Source organism: Bos indicus x Bos taurus, chromosome 11, assembly GCF_003369695.1.
Source record: "Bos indicus x Bos taurus breed Angus x Brahman F1 hybrid chromosome 11, Bos_hybrid_MaternalHap_v2.0, whole genome shotgun sequence".
NCBI classification, from domain to species: Eukaryota; Metazoa; Chordata; class Mammalia; order Artiodactyla; family Bovidae; genus Bos; species Bos indicus x Bos taurus.
This window is the reverse complement of record NC_040086.1, coordinates 36,163,861-36,180,944: the sequence shown is the minus strand read 5'-3', so window position 1 is coordinate 36,180,944 and position 17,084 is coordinate 36,163,861. Positions and strand designations below refer to the sequence as shown.

Genomic DNA, 17,084 nt, shown 5'->3' with positions numbered 1-17,084 from the left:
AGATTGCCGGGAGAAATATCAATAACCTCAGATATGCAGATGACACCACCCTTATGGCAGAAAGTGCAGAGGAACTCAAAAGCCTCTTGATGAAAGTGAAAGAGGAGAGTGAAAAAGTTGGCTTAAAGCTCAACATTCAGAAAACGAAGATCATGGCATCTGGTCCCATCACTTCATGGGAAACAGATGGGGAAACAGTGGAACAGTGTCAGACTTTATTTTTTGGGGCTCCAAAATCACTGCAGATGGTGACTGCAGCCATGAAATTAAAAGACGCTTACTCCTTAGAAGAAAAGTTATGACCAACCTAGATAGCATGTTAAAAAGCAGAGACATTACTTTTCCAACAAAGGTCTGTCTAGTCAAGGCTATGGTTTTTCCAGTGGTCATGTATGGATGTGAGAATTGGACTGTAAAGAAAGCTGAGCGCTGAAGAATTGATGCTTTTGAACTGTGGTGTTGGAGAAGACTCTTGAGAGTCCCTTGGACTGCAAGGAGATCCAACCAATCCATCCTAAAGATCAGCCATGGGATTTCTTTGGAAGGAATGATGCTGAGGCTGAAACTCCAGTACTTTGGCCACCTCATGCGAAGAGTTGACTCATTGGGAAAAACTCTGATGCTGGGAGGGATTGGGGGCAGGAGGAGAAGGGGACGACAGAGGATGAGATGGCTGGATGGCATCACTGACTCGATGGACGTGAGTCTGAGTGAACTCCGGGAGTTGGTGATGGACTGGGAGGCCTGCCGTGCTGCGATTCATGGGGTCGCAAAGAGTTGAACACGACTGAGCGACTGAACTGAACTGAAGATTTGTTCTCTGAGGACTGAGTCTGAGTTATGTGTGATGAGGACAGAATGAGAGAGACTGCTTGGGAAGAGAGGTCCCAGGGCTATAAAGAGACTTGCATTTTTGCTAACAAAAATAAACTTTTGCTCTAGATAGCTTACTACCTTTATGATAGATTCTTAGTCACTTGTGGGCTCCAGACCCTAGCTGCCAATTTAGTATTGTTTATCTTATTCATTTTAGTTATGTTTCTCCCCATCGCAGTGGAAATAAATGTTCCTGTTCCTGGGCTCTTTGGATCATGGTCTCCCTATAAATGTTGATGGTATATCACGTGTGTATTTTCTAGTTAACTTCTATTAATAACTGAAAGTCTAGAAAGATGCAAATGTGGCCCGATCCCAAAGTAATCCCTCTCCCTTGATATGTAACATGTATTAAATGGTAAAAGAATCACTTTGGGAGTTACAAATTTCTTTGGACTTAGGTTTATTTGTAAAATGAAAGGCTGAATCTCTGAATACATCTATGTGATTCTGAGCTATGTATGGCATGTGACTCTTGGACAGGCTAGTATTTGTGGGAATCTGTATACATCTATCAAAATTAATATCTCTATCTAACAAGCCACATATTATTTCATTACACACCCAAAAAAGATGTAGGTTAGTAAAGATGTGGATTTTTAAATATATTGTAGACTCTTGCGCTTTAACAGAGACACGGACTTCTGCTTCTTACTGGATGTGTACTTATATACAAGTTACTGTGAAAACAAGCTGAGAGGATGCTCCTGTGTGTAAAGTGCCTAGTACATCCTTATGAAATATTCATTAATGAATGTTAGTGCTTTTCTTGTTGTATAGGACAAGAGAAATGCCTTCTGGAAAGCTAATACTGAAAATGTTGGAAAATATTTTAAATTTTATATAGCTGACTAAATTACCAAGTAAGGTATTTATAACAAATTAAAAAAAAAAAAACATGAAAAGGACAGCTTTATTTTACATGAACAACTTTGGTACTAATTATTAGTTTCACATTAAATCTAATGTGATACTGAAATTCTTTTCATGTTGAAAGATTTTAGAGAGACTGCATGTCCTGTTGAGAAGGAAATAACTTCTAATAAGAACTGATTAGTCTGAATCAAGATTACTTTTGCGTGTGTTAATTATACATGGTTCCTAGGTGGGTAGCATCATCACACTATTTAGTGGATACCTTTGTTAAGTGACAAGATGTAAGAAGGAAAAAAAAAAACTGTAGCAAATGATCAGGTAACACCACTTCTTACTTTAAAAAATTACAATTCTCAATGCCATTTCAAACAGTAAACTTTCATTATATATGTTTCTGTTAATTTGTAATATCAAAAAGCCTATCTTTTTTTTAAGTTTCAGTATAAGATTAATACAAATTGAATGATAAATTGTTAGACATAATTTGTATAATTTGTGCTTTTCTAGCTGAAAGGGTTTTTACCATGTAGTCAAATACATTTATTCAAAAAAGGAGAGATATAGTACATTATAATTCCAAGGAAATTTTTATATTAGAATGCTAACTTTTTGGCTTAAATTGGAGTTTCATTTAAAATCTAAACAAAGAAGTTCACGATCAAGGCCAAAATCTTGTCTATATTACCATACATATCTAATTATATGTTATTTTAAGCTTATTTATTTTAAACCATGATTACAGAGTAACATATGGGAATATATTAAAGGCATAGTCTTATTATAATTACTGGACTTTTGGTCTAATTCTCCACAACTTTAAAATAGTATTGCAATATGAAACAACAGAATTGTATTTATTTAGATAAAAACAAGATCTGAACTGAGTCCTTCATTGTATTTTTCTAAAGAACTTCTCATGAGCAAGTATTCAATATCATATAGCTGGAGAATCATTCATTATATTATTGAAATGAATTTTTTCTTTAATTATATCCCAATATTTTGAGTATGTATGAGTTTCAGGCCAACTGCAATTAAACTATGAATTTAGATATTATCTTGACTACAACATTAAACACAACTAAGATTTTCAGGTAAACACGTTTACAAATCATATTGCCATTGTGTAATGAAGCCATTCTCTGAAGATTAAAAGTTCTGCTTGTTTGGAAAAATCAGTTAGGTCTTTTTATGCAATTGAAGTTCTGCTTTCCTTCTAAACGTTCCTTTACTAATTTTTCTAAAGAGAAAAGATGCTCATCTGCATCTTCTGGCACAAGGCTTCTCATAGAATTTGCAAGTTCAAAAAGATATTCTGTATTTTTTCCACTTGGACCAGCTGCATTAAAAATTTGTTCAGCGATGTCTTCCAGAGGTGCAGGACCAAGATAATTAGGATTATCACGTGTTCCAATATATAGCAACACACTGAATGGTTCTGTTGTGGAATCTTTTGGATAAAAAATGACTGTTGTGGTCCTGTAGCCTCCTTTCTCTCTGAAATCAAGGTATGCTTTTACTTCTTCTTCCTTTCCTACTGGCAGTTTGTAAGCAACACCCCATACAGAACCCTGTTGAAAAATGAAAAGAAAGTTTTATGTAGTATTTACAAGGCTAAAATAGGTGAAGATAGATTATGAGCTAGAAGGTATCTTCTATATTCTTAGAAATCAGTGCAGTTTTGCTTCCCTTAATGTGCAATGAAGAGGTATATACTAAATAATAAAGGAGATAAGCATTTTAAATTCTTCAGTCTGAATAATTAATTTCCTTATATACCAGGATATTTTTCTTTGTTTAAATTTTTAAAATTATGTCTTTTACCTAATGGGACTGAAATGAAAAATATCAGATCTTCATTTAGTCATTAAAAATATAGTTCTAAATCTTTAATCCATAAGCATTTCACTGATAGTATGCTGAAACCCACTGGAGTGGGTTGCCATTTCCTTCTCCAGTGAATCTTCCTGACCCAGGGATCAAACCAACATCTGCATTGATAGGTGGATTCTTTACTGCTGAGCCACTAGGGAAGCCCTTAAAATATATTAGTTGTTCCCTGGTTTGCAAAAAGAGTTCTACATTTTTTGTTATTATTATTTTTTAACACTAAAAGCCATTCACTTTTATTAATAATCATGTATTGATTTCACACATAGTTGAAATAAAACCTTTAACAATCCACGGTATGATCCATGGTTAAATACACATCAAAAGTACAGAGATATTCATTTTTTTATATAATGATGTGAGATTTGTGACTTTCACGGCTTACCAAACAAAGCCTAGGAAGCACTTAGCAAGCATGATATACACTAATTCCATGCCTTTTCCAGGAGGGGTTTCTAATATGTTTCTAGGTTGCTGCTAAGTCACTTCAGTCGTGTCCAACTCTGTGCAACCCCATAGATGGCAGCCCACCAGGCTCCCCCCGTCCCTGGGATTCTCCAGGCAAGAACACTGGAGTGGGTTGCCATTTCCTTCTCCGAGTTCTGTATTTTAAAAGCTCTGTAATAAAGTAATCAACTATTAAGGCAATAGGTTCATTTATTTGTTCATTTCTTCACTGAGTAAACTTTCAAATATCCTTAGTAAATTATTCCATCCAGAATAGTAAATGGCAAACTCTTTGTCTAGGGAGCCTATGAACAGTGTCAGTAAAAGCAATGTACTTTAGCTGCAGAGATTTTTTGCAGTATCAGTAAAATATCTGTGATACAAGCAAGATTTATAGTTTGTAACACATTTTTTAGTGTCTTGACAACTTTTAATTATTAAACTTCAGGTTGCTAAGTATCTTGACTAAATTAACATTCTATAGGAACAAAGTACCTTTTATTACCTCTAATTAGGAGTTTTAGTTACCAGTTTGGAGCCATTTTTTATGGATGTTTTTCCTAATGTAAGTTATGAAAGCATTTCATAATTTCACCATTATTCATCTGCTGTTGCTAGCTGCTTGATTTTTATTATTTTTGCTGCTTTGATTTTTATATATCAAAGTCCTTTCTAAAGTTAAATACTTCACAATGTAAAATTTGGATCTCAATAAAATGATTGAAAATATTTAAGAAACAGAGAACTATCAAATAAGTCTTCTAGTACTCCATACTTTTTAAAAAACCTGTTGTGCTATCGATAAGATTAGGCAGTAAAGAAAGTGATAATTCATGACTGAGATTTTTGCTGAAATATTAGACTCCTAGCAAATGTGAGGAAAGCTTTAAGGCTTTCATTTAATTCTTTGTGTTCATCTGGCTGTCCGTGGGTTGGCTCCATTAATGTCAAAGTGAAGTCGCTCAGTCATGTCTGACTCTTTGCGACCCTGTGGACTGTAACCCAGCAGGCTGCTCAGTCCATGGGATTCTCCAGGCAAGAATACCTGAGTGGGTTGCCATTTCCTTCTCCAATTTATGTCAAAGGAGACCATAAAATTCTCAGTCAACAAACTCATCAAGAAGGGAAAAATGAGACTATGCGCCATTGGCTTGTCGTTGTCTACCCTGAATTCTGCATCCCAACTTTTCCCAGCACATAAGAAGAAATACAACTAATACAGAGAGGAATTTCTAGGCTCAGTGTAGTTCAAATTATCTGTGATGACTGCTAATAAGATTTTACTGATTATTAAGACTGTGAAACATGTTAACACTTTATGATTAAAGACTATACAAAAAAGAATCATTATACCATACCGCAGGGTCTTCAACAAGAGTCACAACTCTTCCAGGCTGTTTTAAGAAAAGTAAAAAAAAAAAAAATTTTTTCCTGAATTAAAGTTCATTAACTGAGCATTAGCAACTTACTGTTGACATGGAATATTTTAACTTCATTTGTTTATACTGAGCACTTTTTAAAAAGTACTTATTTTTTATGATAAATTTTAAAGTGAATTAAAAGAATCTATCTTATCCAAACTATCTTGGCCTTTTAAAAAAATTCTCTTAAATTTGTGTATAATAGGTATATTGTATTCACTTAGAATGGATATATTAAAAAACACACCTGTGACTGAAATCAAAAGCAAAAGGAAGAAGCAACTATAATAAATATTCTTATCACTTTTTCCTCTTCAGGGAATAAAGATTGCTGTAGTGTTCCACTGAGGAACAAAACATGAAATTCCAGGGTACTTTCCTATAGAGAAGTGGTTCTCAAGTGTAGATAAAAATTACTTGGAGGTAGTTTCTGATTTTGTAAGTCTGGTACATTCTGAGAATTTGCTTTTTTTTTTTTTTAATACAAGTCCTACCTAGTGTCAATGGTTGTGTATTTATTGACATTAGTGAGAAAGTTGTAAGCCACAACTTTACCTACTTGTATGCCTGCTGTGTGACACAGAGTGAACCTACACCATTCAGATATTTGTGCTGTCCTCGTTTCTATATCCCTCTAGTCTTTGTCCATTTGTATAGATAATTTGTAATCATGGAACACATGGAATTTTGGATTATGTTTTTTAATTTAATTTTCCTGTTAGTCTTCTGATACTTATTAATAGGTGCATGATACTCTACCATCATCAGTGAGCTATAATTTAAACATCTTTGTACTGTTGGACATTTATATTTAGCTTTTTTTCTATTTAAGATAATGCTACAGTGAGGATACATATATTGATGGGGGTCATGTAGGAATTGCCGTATTACCTTCGATTTCAAAGTGATTTTGGAACTATTTATTGAATACCTATTCTTTGTTGGAGAGACGATAAAACTGATTCTGGTTTTTAAAAGCTTATATTGTAAGTCTGGAATATGAACTTATTAACATATGAAATAGGTAGAGAATACTTAAGGGTTGTGATGTATGCTGTTTATTAAGTGAAGTAATAATTATGAGTCTTGGGTGGTCAGAAAGAAAGACACAATTCTGAGTAAGGGTCTAGAAGCAGAATTAAACCAGGCCAAAGTGTCTGACTTTAGCAGAGGCTTCTCCATGAATGGAAGATGATTCAGAAAGATAACTGGAGAAATAGGATAGAGTCAAATTTGAAAGCTGAAGATTGGAGTTGAAATTGGGGGACAATGGGGAAAACAAGCCACTGAAATTTGGGAGAAACAGGAAATGAGGCGCTACTGTAGCACTCAAGTTAGTAGGTGACTGGCATGATAAAAGCAGATGCTTTGGCAAGATCAGTGTGTTAATTTGCTGTTCAGTCGCTCAGCTGTGTCTGACTCTTTGTGACCCCATAGACTGCAGCATGCCAGACTTCCCTGTCCTTCACCATCTCCCGGAGCTTGCTCAAACTCATGTCCACTGAGTCAGTGATGCCATCCAACCATCTCGTCCTCTGTTGTCCCCTTCTCCTTCAGCCTTCAGTTTTTCCCAGCATCAGGGTCCATCAATACAAGGATGTTCGTGGTAGTAAAGTATATAGCATGCACATTTAAGTGGGAAGGAGGTAGACTGTGAGCAAGTAATGTTTGTGGTCTGTGGGACAAGCTCTGCTTTCCACCTTTCCTTGCTTCCCCTTTCACCAGCTTAGTCACTAATTCTTGGTAGCTTTATCTTCCGATTATTTTCTAAATTTGTTTTCTCATCATTCTTTAGTTTCCTCAGGGTTTTTGCTCTCTGTCTCCAGTTTGTTCTACATGGCCCTAGGTTGACTTTTTGTTTGCAAAATTGGGTTTTGAGTTTTCCTGTGCTTTAAATTTTTCAGGGTTATAATATTCTACAGAATAAAAATTCCTTTGCATGAGTTAACTACAAACCTCACTTCTTACCACTTTCCTTCTCAAGCTGTAATGAATTATTTATAATTTTTCAGTTCAGTCGCTCAGTCGTGTCCAACTCTTTGCGACCCATGGACTGCAGCACGCCAAGCCTCCCTGTCCATCACCAACTCTCAGAGCTTGCTTAAACTCATGTCCATCCAGTTGGTGCTGCCATCCAACCATCTCATCCTCTGTTGTCCCCTTCTCCTCCTCCCTTCAATCTTTCCCAGCATCAGGGTCTTTTCACATGAGTCAGTTCTTCTCAGGTGGCCAAAATATTGGAGTTTCAGCTTCAGCATCAGTCCTTCTAATGAATATTCAGGACTGATTTCCTTTAGGATTGACTGGTTGGATCTCCTTGCAGTCCAAGGGACTCTGAAGAGTCTTCTCTAACACCACAGTTCAAAAGCATCAATTCTTGGGCACTCAGCTTTCTTTATAGTCCAACTCTCACATCCATACATCACTATTGGAAAAACCATAGCTTTAACTGGATGGACCTTTGTTGGCAAAATAGTATCTCTGCTTTTTAATGTGCTGTCTAGCTTGGTCATAGCTTTTCTTCCAAGGAGCAAGTGACTTTTAATTTCATGGCTGCAGGCACCATCTGCAGTGATTTTGGAGCCCAAGAAAATAAAGCCTGTCACTGTTTGCATTGTTTTCCCATCTATTTGCCATAAAGTGATGGGACCTTTACAAACATTCATATCTTTGAATATACCAGTGCCCAGAGTGGAATGGTGGCTTCCCTGGTGGCTCAGACGTTAAAGAGTCCGCCCGCAATACGGAGACCTGGGTTTGAGACCTGGGTTCAATCCCTGGGTTGGGAAGATGCCCTGGAGGAGGGTGTGGAACCCACTCCAGTATTCTTGTCTGGAGAATCCCCATGGACAGAGGAGCCTGGTGGGCTATAGTCCATGGGGTCGCAGAGTCGGACATGACTGGGCGACTAGGCACAGCACAGCATTGCACAGCAGAGTGGAATGCCCTTCTTTAGAATCCCTTGGATATCCTCCTGCCACTCTTTTTGTAAAGGCTTGGCTGTCTTTTCAGGCAACTTTGCAGCAGCTCCTTCTAAACTCTCATTGTACCTTTTCTCCTACAGCACTTATTAGGTATTGTTGTTTGCATAGGTGTTTTCCATTTATATATGAGCGCTCAGTAGTAATTGTTGAAAGGGGGAGAGGTAGTAAAGTCCTTGATGTAGGTGATGACAATTGAAACAGAAAACAAAGAGCATATGTAGGGAATCATTAAGGGAAAATAGATGGGTCCCTTTGCTTATGGATGAAATACACATACACTGTTGACACTACTGATATATTTACCCAGAAATATTTTATAAAACTTAAGCTGTTTGTTCCTATTATTATTGGGGTAACAATGTTAATTTGTAAGTGTACTTAAATTTTGGGGGGAGGGCATTGAAACTGAAGAAGGGGTCTTGAAAGGTGAATAGGATTGGAGGATGTGAAATATGAGCCATGTTGGGTCCTTTCATTGGGTAATGATTCATGTTTCTGATCACCATCTAGAAATGTTAGAGATTTATAAATATTCATGATCATCTCTTGTGTTAAAATGTTTTCTCTTTTTGAAATTGAAATATATTCTTTCTGATGTGAACACTTTTTCACATTTAAATAAATCCTTAATTTGATAAGAAATTGCTAGTTTTGTTAGAAATAAATGAGATGCTTAATTAAACTTAGGAAGATATTAAAGTTTAATGAAGCTAAAAAGAAAGCATAATTAGGAAAGGAAGTAGGTTTGGCATTTTTCCTACAAATGTCACATTACAGTATGTGGAAATGAGTCCAACATTTGTTTAGTAACATCACATTTCATATGTACTGATGACTAGCTCACTAGGAGCATATGTTGCTGTAAAAAACATAGTGCTAAAAAACAAAAAAAAACAAAAAAAAAAACATAGTGCTATGTAGAATCTACATTATTCTGCTAATTTGCTAGGTATTTCTGTAGCCTTTTGTATTTCTGTTTGTCATACAGTTAGTATTTATATAAGGCTTGTGCTCTATTATAATAGAAAATGTGAAGTAAAATAATGTTCTTTCTGCTAAAAGCAGAACAGTATACTTAGAAAATGTTTAATGCTTTAGGTTTTCCTTCAATATGCTAGGATGGATTCTTTAAATAAAAATTGGTATCAAACTGTTAGCCATTGCAGCACCCCCGCCCCCAACTTTCCTACCTTATATTTTAGAATATTTAAGTAAAAAGAGATACTGACTTTTATAGCTACCTTCTTTAATATTTTATTAAAGATTCATGAATTGTTGTATTGACTTGGCAATTTCTTATCATCAGTTTGTTTTGACAGTGTACATAACTCAGTGTGCTGTGTAACAAACATTTTGGTTGAGAGTAGAGTACTGAAATATGCTGTTCTAACCATTTAAGTATTTAATACTTGGTTTTTTAAACTGAAGCCTAGTAAGGCATTCCTTTGCAGAATGGCAGTTGTAAACACTCATATCTGACAACTCAAAAGGCATTTTATTTAACTTTAAAGTCTTAAATGTTATTTTACAATATTCTTGGAGATAGTTTGGCCATGAAATCTCTTTTGGCCTGTAAATGTGCATTTGGTGGTAAATCACTACCCTGTTTTCAAGTCATTGTCTACCTTAAAGCCAGATTCTTAATTTACCAACTCTAGTTGAGGTAGAATAGCTTTCTTTTTTTTTTTTTTTATGATTTTAATGCTGTGTCTCATTTGTGAGCAGGTGCAAACTACAGCCTTCTTCTCTTCCCTTTTCCATGATGCAAGACAACAGGTATTTCTTTGGAATTAACCTCAATCTCTTTCTACATCTGATTTCTAGCATTTTAGATTTCCTGCTTTTGAGCCAGTATTAATTTTTTTTAAAGAAAGTGGTAAACTCATATAATTCTTAGTATTTTAGATAACATATAAGCAATTAAACATTTTGTACTCTTTTAAAAGTTAGCTATAATAAGTGTTCAACTTATCCAAATTATTACCCCAAATTTAGTTTTCCTTATGGATTACTTGTCTTGCAGACAAAAACGAGGCTGATTTGCATAAGCAGTGAGCTGTTATTCTCTGTATTTACAATGTATTAAGATAAATGTCCCTGCATAACTGACTGAAGAATGGATCAGAGAACTTAATTTCACATTTACAATTTAGAGGAGAACCATTGAAGAAAAAAACATTAATGTTGGATATAGTACTGGTACTGTGCTACTTAGGTACCAAAGCTGGACTCAACTTCTGAAGTACCTGACAACCAAGGTGATCAACATAAGTTCCTTTATAACCAGAGATAATTTTGGAAACTAGTTTTTCTGTGACCATAGATGTCATAAAACCTTTGGAAAGATAAAAAGAAATCCCAGAAATAACATGCACGTTTAAACTCAGACCAATAAAAATCTGGCAGAATGTAAAAATGCCAACAAACTTAATTGCTAAGAAGCTGAATTTACTAGTTGATTTTAGTATTTCAACTCCGTGGTGACAGGAAGGTTTATCTTCCCACCTTTTTGTGGCGGGGGTGGGGTTGGGGAGGGAGGGTAGCTGCCAAGAAATGGCAGGATCCCCTCTCAGCACGTCAGCCTTGTGGGAGCTTGTGCCCACGTTTCTTGCCTCCTCAAGAAGTAACTGCCACCAGCATCTCCAGCGGCTTCAAAAGGACTGCCCTTGGTTTAGGATCCCAGAGTCGGGGGTAGGTGGCCGAGGAAGGTGCACAGAGGTAGCAGCAGTATCCTTAACCTACTGACCTTCGGTGGTGGGGTGTTGAGTCCTGCAGAGCTGGACAAGGACTTGAGGAACAGTACTCCGGGGACAGTAAGTGTGGGGGACAGGTTGCGCCTCACCTTGCCAGGAACTCCGCGGTGGTCGGTGCTGCCCTGCCAGAAGCGCCTGCTGTAGCCTGAGATATAGCCAACCAGCTTGTCCTGATATGGGAAGTCCACCTTCCAGATGAGAGACCCGTAACCAAAAACCCACATCCTTCCCTTGCTTTTCCTCCGTGGTGGCTGGCGGTGGTGGCGGCGGCGGCAGCGGCCGTCCCCTCTTCGTGGTCTCTGAGCTGCTGTCTTGGAGGTGCTGCCGGCAAGAGTCTACGACTTTCCGGACGCAAGAAACCGGCTGCGTAGGCGCAAAGCCCGCACTCCCTTCTTGGGGGCGCAAAGCACACTGGGACTTGCAGTTCGCGGAACGGTTTCCTACTCTGTCTCAGTCAACGTTGTTGTTTTGTCTGCTTGCTTAGGGTATTTGGAAGCATTGATTTCCTCCCTGGTAAGCAATGGATTTTTCAGCAGCCTCTGTTTATCACCCTACCTTTCCGGAGGTGCGTGTGGTCAGAAGACTACAGTACCCACAATCCTTTTAGTGTGGCTTTAAGGTTGGGTGTATTTACTTTTTTCAAATGGGAGGAGGAGGGAGAGGGTGGGTATCTTGGGTGGCGTGGTCTAGATACACGGAGACGAACTGTTTATGGGCACCTTATGTGGCACGTAGAAAGACATTTCTTATGCTTTGAAAACTGGATTTCTGCCCATTTAACAAGAGCTAGGGGAATGCAAGCTCGGATTGTAATCTGTATTTGACTTTATTTACATTAAAAAAATCTTTTTTACCTTTCAAAAACAAAGTTTACTACAGAAGTTTTGTGGCTATGGAAGAGCTATCATTATTTCAGCAAAAACTGCTTATATATTAAAATTTTCTGTGTGAAACGATCTTAGTCATCTTTAGTATACTCAGAAACTCACTCAGAAAAATGTAGATAAATGTTTTTAGCTTGTGCATAGGCTTTGGAAGCCATATGTGGTACCTCCTGGGATCTGTGTACGTTTCTTTGTTGAAGAATTGAACAGATTTCATGAATTTATCCCACAGGTCAAGTATCCTAAAAAACGTTTTGATCTGCAGGTTAGAGCTGCTGCTCGGAAATACTGTTTAGGAAGCTCACTTGGGCCATCAAGGCCATGTTTATGTGAGAACAGAAGCTCAAGAAATGCTTGTTCTTTTTTATGTTTTATAGTCTTCAACTGTGTAAAAGAATACTAGAACATCCAGGTTCAAAGAGTATTATTTATACTCTTAAGAAGTCAGCAGAAAAATGTCACAAAGAAAAACTTAATTTAAGAGTAACCAGGTCTTAACTTTCTTCAAGTTGTGGTTTCACATTGCCTGGAATGGTTAGTTTCCCTCTCCCAATTTTTCTGTTAAATTTCAACATACAGAAAAGTTAGAAATATAGAGTATGGTGACCATTTATGTCCTCCACATGGATCCAATAATTAACATTTTGCCACAGTTGCTTTACCTTTTATTTCTCTTTATATACTTTGAAATGTCTGAAGCTGCTTGTGCTGTGACTTAACTGCTAAATAATTCTAAGAATAAGGACATTCTCTTAATAACCAGAGTGCCAATATTACATCTAAGAATAATTACATCGTCAAATATTTATTCTATGTTCAGATTTCCTTAAGTGCCTCAAAATTTATTTTTATAGCTGATATTTTACCAGTTTAGGTCCAGCTGAGGTATATTTATCATACATATTTGTTAGTACATTATATGTATTTTCTTTGTATTCTCTTTTAGTCTAGAACATAGGTTTTATTAAAAGAGATCTTTATTTATTTGCCTTGCTGGGTCTTGGTTGCACACATGGGCTCTTCAGTTTTGTTGAGACATGCAAAATATTAGTCACAGCATGTAGAATCTAGTTTCCTGAGTAGGGATTGAACTCTGGCACCCTGCATTGGAAACTTGGGATTTTAGCTACTGAACCAGCAAGGAAGTCCCTAAGTAAGATAAACAGTTTATTCATGTTAACTTGTTGTATTAAGGGTTGAAGAGAATGATCCTGCTATTATAGTACATTTCTTTTGGACTCTCTTTCTCTTAAGTACAAAGATATCCAGTTCTGTTAATTTTTTTTCAGATTACTGCATATTAATCTGGATCTATTAACAGTATTTGTAACTGTGAGAAAAGCCAGAAGGGATGCTTACCTGTTTTTACTTGAATGCTGTTTTTAATGTCTTTGGAATAGTATTCTTGTATGTGTGTGTGTGTGTGATTTTCCTATGTAGAAAAAAGTTTTTTTCTCTTAGATGAATATGTTTATAAATTGTCCTAAAGTGTGTGACTTGTTCTTTTTTGTGAAACTTGGATGTAATGGCCCTCGCTACAAGTAGTGTGGTTCAGAAATGTACAGTTTAGCATTCAAGATTCTCCATAATTTGGCTACCTCTGTAATCTCAGTTTTCTACTGTGTACCTAATCCTTCCAAAGTGAATTGATTGCTTCCTTTACTCACTGGACCTTACTCACCCTTGCTTGTTCATTTCCATAAGTTTAGTTATGTTTTTTTCCTTCTGTCTAGAAATGCTCTTTTGCATGTTATCTCAGTGTCACAGCCTCCCTTATCTTTTAGGTACAGCTTGAAGTAGTTTTCCCCTGCTTTGACTACTCATGACTCTCTCTCTATACTTCTCTTATGGCGCTTTCTGTTTTCTATTTTGAATCACATATATTTATTGTTTCTGTGAGATGGTACATAACGAGATAGAGTTTATGTCTTTGTGATCTTATATTCTCCTTATTGCTGATCATTTAATTGGTGTTCAGTAAATAATTATTAACTGAATAATTAAATGTTCTGTAGTAAATATCTTCACTTTCTTAGTAATGGACCAGTTGATTCAATCAGATTAAATCATAGCTAACATTAGCTCTCTATAGAATCAGTTCCTGCAGATACAGTTTTAATATTTAAATATGACCATTGTGTGTGTGCGCAGTCGCATCTGACTTTTCGCGACCCCATTGACTGTAGCCTGCCAGGATCCTCTGTCCATGGAATTTTCCAGGCAAAAACACTAGAGTGAGTTGCTGTTACCTGCTTAAAAGGATCTTCCCAACCCAGGGATTGAGCTGAGTCTCCTGCATGTGAATCCTGCATTTGCAGGCGGTTTCTTTACCTCTGTGCCATGCCACCTTAGAAGCCCCAAATATGACCATGCTACTACTGCTAAGTCATGTCAGTCGTGTCTGACTCTGTGCTACCCCATAGATGGCAGCTCACCAGGCTGGATTCTCCAGGCAAGAATATGGAGTGGGTTGCCATTTTCTTCTCCAGTGTATGAAAGTGAAAAGTGAAAGTGAAGTGGCTCAGTCATGTCCAACTCTTCGTGATCCCATGGACTGTAGCCTACCAGGCTCCTCCGTCCATGGGATTTCCCAGGCAAGAGTACTGGAGTGGGTTGCAATTGCCTTCTCCAAAATATGACCATGCTGCTGCTACGTCGCTTCAGTCGTGTCCGACTCTACGCAACCCCAGAGATGGCAGCCCATCAGGCTCCCCCAACTCTGGGATTCTCCAGGCAAGAACACTGGAGTGGGTTGCCATTTCCTTCTCCAATGTATGAAAGTGAAAAATGAAAGTGAAGTCGCTCAGTCGTGTCCGACTCTTAGCAACCCCATGGACTGCAGCCTACCAGGCTCCTCCATCCATGGGATTTTCCAGGCTAGAGTACTGGAGTGGTTGCCATTGCCTTCTCCAAATATGACCATAGATACGTTTAAATTTTTCTAGCAGTACAAGAAATACTGTGTATGTTTACTTTTAACCTCTTTGCTCAAATCCACCTTTCTGATTAAATTATTTAGAATATGGCTCTAGAAACCTTTTTACCCATACTGGACTAGACATGTTGTTAGCATTTCCTGAACTACCTCCTAAGATCTTTAGAAAAACTGAAGGAAGGATGAAACTGAAGTGTTACTGAGAAAGGGCTAACCCTTGGGAGATAACCATTGCCCTGAAATCCTGGGTCTTAGCCTAATCTGCCTCATAGCTTGACTAACAAGAAATCGTCTTTGTAAGAGTCACATTCTGAGCTATATAGGACACTGACTCCAGGGGAACTTGAGATGAACTTTGAAGGGAGATTGTGAGAAGAGGGCAGTAATTCTGTGAAAAACTTTCTGGGCTAGTGTAGAAAAGCTGAACCCATCTTTTTATGATGCTCTTTGTTCATTTTAGCATATTCGGTCAGTGGGGCTGTTTGGTCAAGGAAAGAGAACCTGAGAGTTTCGCTCCTTCTGGAAAGGACTTGCAGGTGCAGAAAAACTAGAATTACTGCTTCTTTTTGTTCTTTAAAAAAAGTCTTTCACTTCTTTCTGTTTTTTTTTTTTGTGTGTGTGTGTGTGTTTAGCTTTTTCCTGTAAAGGGCTATGAAATTAATTCTTGAAGCTGAATGTTGCTGGTAGTTAAATGGCCATCCCTACACAGTAGAGTATACATTTGGGGTTAACTGAGGGCCTTATGCTTTCTCATCAGTAGCATTCCAATGATTGTATTTTGTTGGAGTCTGAATGGAAGAAGAAGGCTGCAGGAAGAAGTTGTTCAGACAAGGAGTGATAGAACACTTTAAACTCCCTTGATACCTTTAATATGAGCACTCTAAGGAATCCTACCCCAAACAGAGAGACTTCCTGGTTTAGTCTAGCAGAGGTGATGACATGGCAGGTTGCTATCTCTACTGAGATAGCATAGAAGTTGATAGCATAGAAGATAGCATAGTAGATAGCAGAGAAGCTGAGGCTGTTCCTCAGCAATTATGTAATAGATGCCACAGATCAGCTGTGATCTTTTAATAATTAGGAGTACAGTATTTATTAATGATAGTGTTTTCTTTCTACCTTGTTTTGTAGATTGGTCAAAAGAATGGATTTTACAGAGGCATATGCTGATACATGCTCCACGGTTGGACTTGCTGCCAGAGAAGGCAATGTTAAAGTATTAAGAAAACTGCTCAAAAAGGGGCGTAGCATTGATGTTGCTGATAACAGGGGATGGATGCCAATTCACGAAGCATCTTATCACAACTCTGTAGAATGTTTGCGGATGTTAATTCGTGCAGGTAAAGTTAATTCACCGTATGAAAGGCTGGACTTACAAGCTGTATTAATAAAAAAAGTGGTAATACGTGACTTACTAACAGTAATATTTGTTTACCTTTCTGTAGTCATACAGTGACTGCCTCTGTGTTATTAAGAATGTTTAGATTGCCCACCTTGAATTATGTAAGTATGGTGTTCCAGCTACACATCTATAAATGTTGTCCTTTATATGTAGGTGCTTCTGCCTGGCTGATTTTTCTTGCTAAGCTAGGTGATATGGCAAAAGTATCTGCTGTTTTAATTTAAGTATTTGGTAGTTACTGGTTATGTTTATTTTTTATTCTTTCTCCAAAGAAAAAGAGCAGTGCTGCTGAAATTGAGGGTGTGAGTATATTAGTCTTTTTTAGAAATACTTTATGGTTTCCTTAATTTTGGGACTCAGCAATTAATTTGCTTTTATATTTAATGAGATACAGAAGAGAGCAGGACGGACAAGATCTCTGCTTTTATGGTGTTTTTAATCCTGTGAGGGTGGGAAGAGACAATAAATACCTAAGCAGTTAATCAAGAGAATTTCAAAAGGCGAAAGTGTTGTGGAAAAATAAAACAAGAGTAATGGGACAGAGAGTAATCATGTACATCTTTTTCCAACTCTGTATTTGATTGACTTCATGCTCATAGGTTGAGGTCAGCTATGT

The 17,084-nt window shown here is 37.3% G+C and overlaps 2 protein-coding genes across 8 annotated transcripts in view; one reads left to right on the top strand and one right to left on the bottom strand.

The window, feature by feature from the left end:
• ASB3 (ankyrin repeat and SOCS box containing 3) overlaps positions 1-17,084 on the top strand; it is a 123,110-nt gene that overhangs the window by 17,773 nt on the left and 88,253 nt on the right. For 2 of the 3 annotated variants that reach the window (XM_027555268.1, XM_027555269.1), the window contains exon 2: positions 16,198-16,406. In XM_027555268.1, the coding sequence (XP_027411069.1) occupies positions 16,211-16,406 (196 nt within the window). In that variant the 5' untranslated portion in view covers positions 16,198-16,210. Of the gene's footprint in view, positions 1-11,737; positions 11,761-16,197; positions 16,407-17,084 lie in introns of those variants that run through there. The other variant, XM_027555270.1, reaches the window with a different exon arrangement.
• CHAC2 (ChaC cation transport regulator homolog 2) lies at positions 1,762-11,652 on the bottom strand. 5 transcript variants are annotated; one of them, XM_027555273.1, is made up of 3 exons: positions 11,241-11,652; positions 5,448-5,483; positions 1,774-3,323 (listed from the first exon to the last, which is right to left on the bottom strand). In XM_027555273.1, the coding sequence occupies exons 1-3, from the start codon at positions 11,469-11,471 to the stop codon at positions 2,928-2,930; spliced, it is 663 nt and encodes a 220-aa protein (XP_027411074.1). In that variant the 5' UTR covers positions 11,472-11,652; the 3' UTR covers positions 1,774-2,927. The 5 variants fall into 5 exon arrangements, with proteins under 5 accessions (XP_027411078.1, XP_027411074.1, XP_027411076.1 ...); XM_027555275.1 differs by having other exon boundaries at positions 11,337-11,652; XM_027555277.1 differs by lacking the exon at positions 11,241-11,652 and having other exon boundaries at positions 1,762-3,323; positions 5,443-5,483.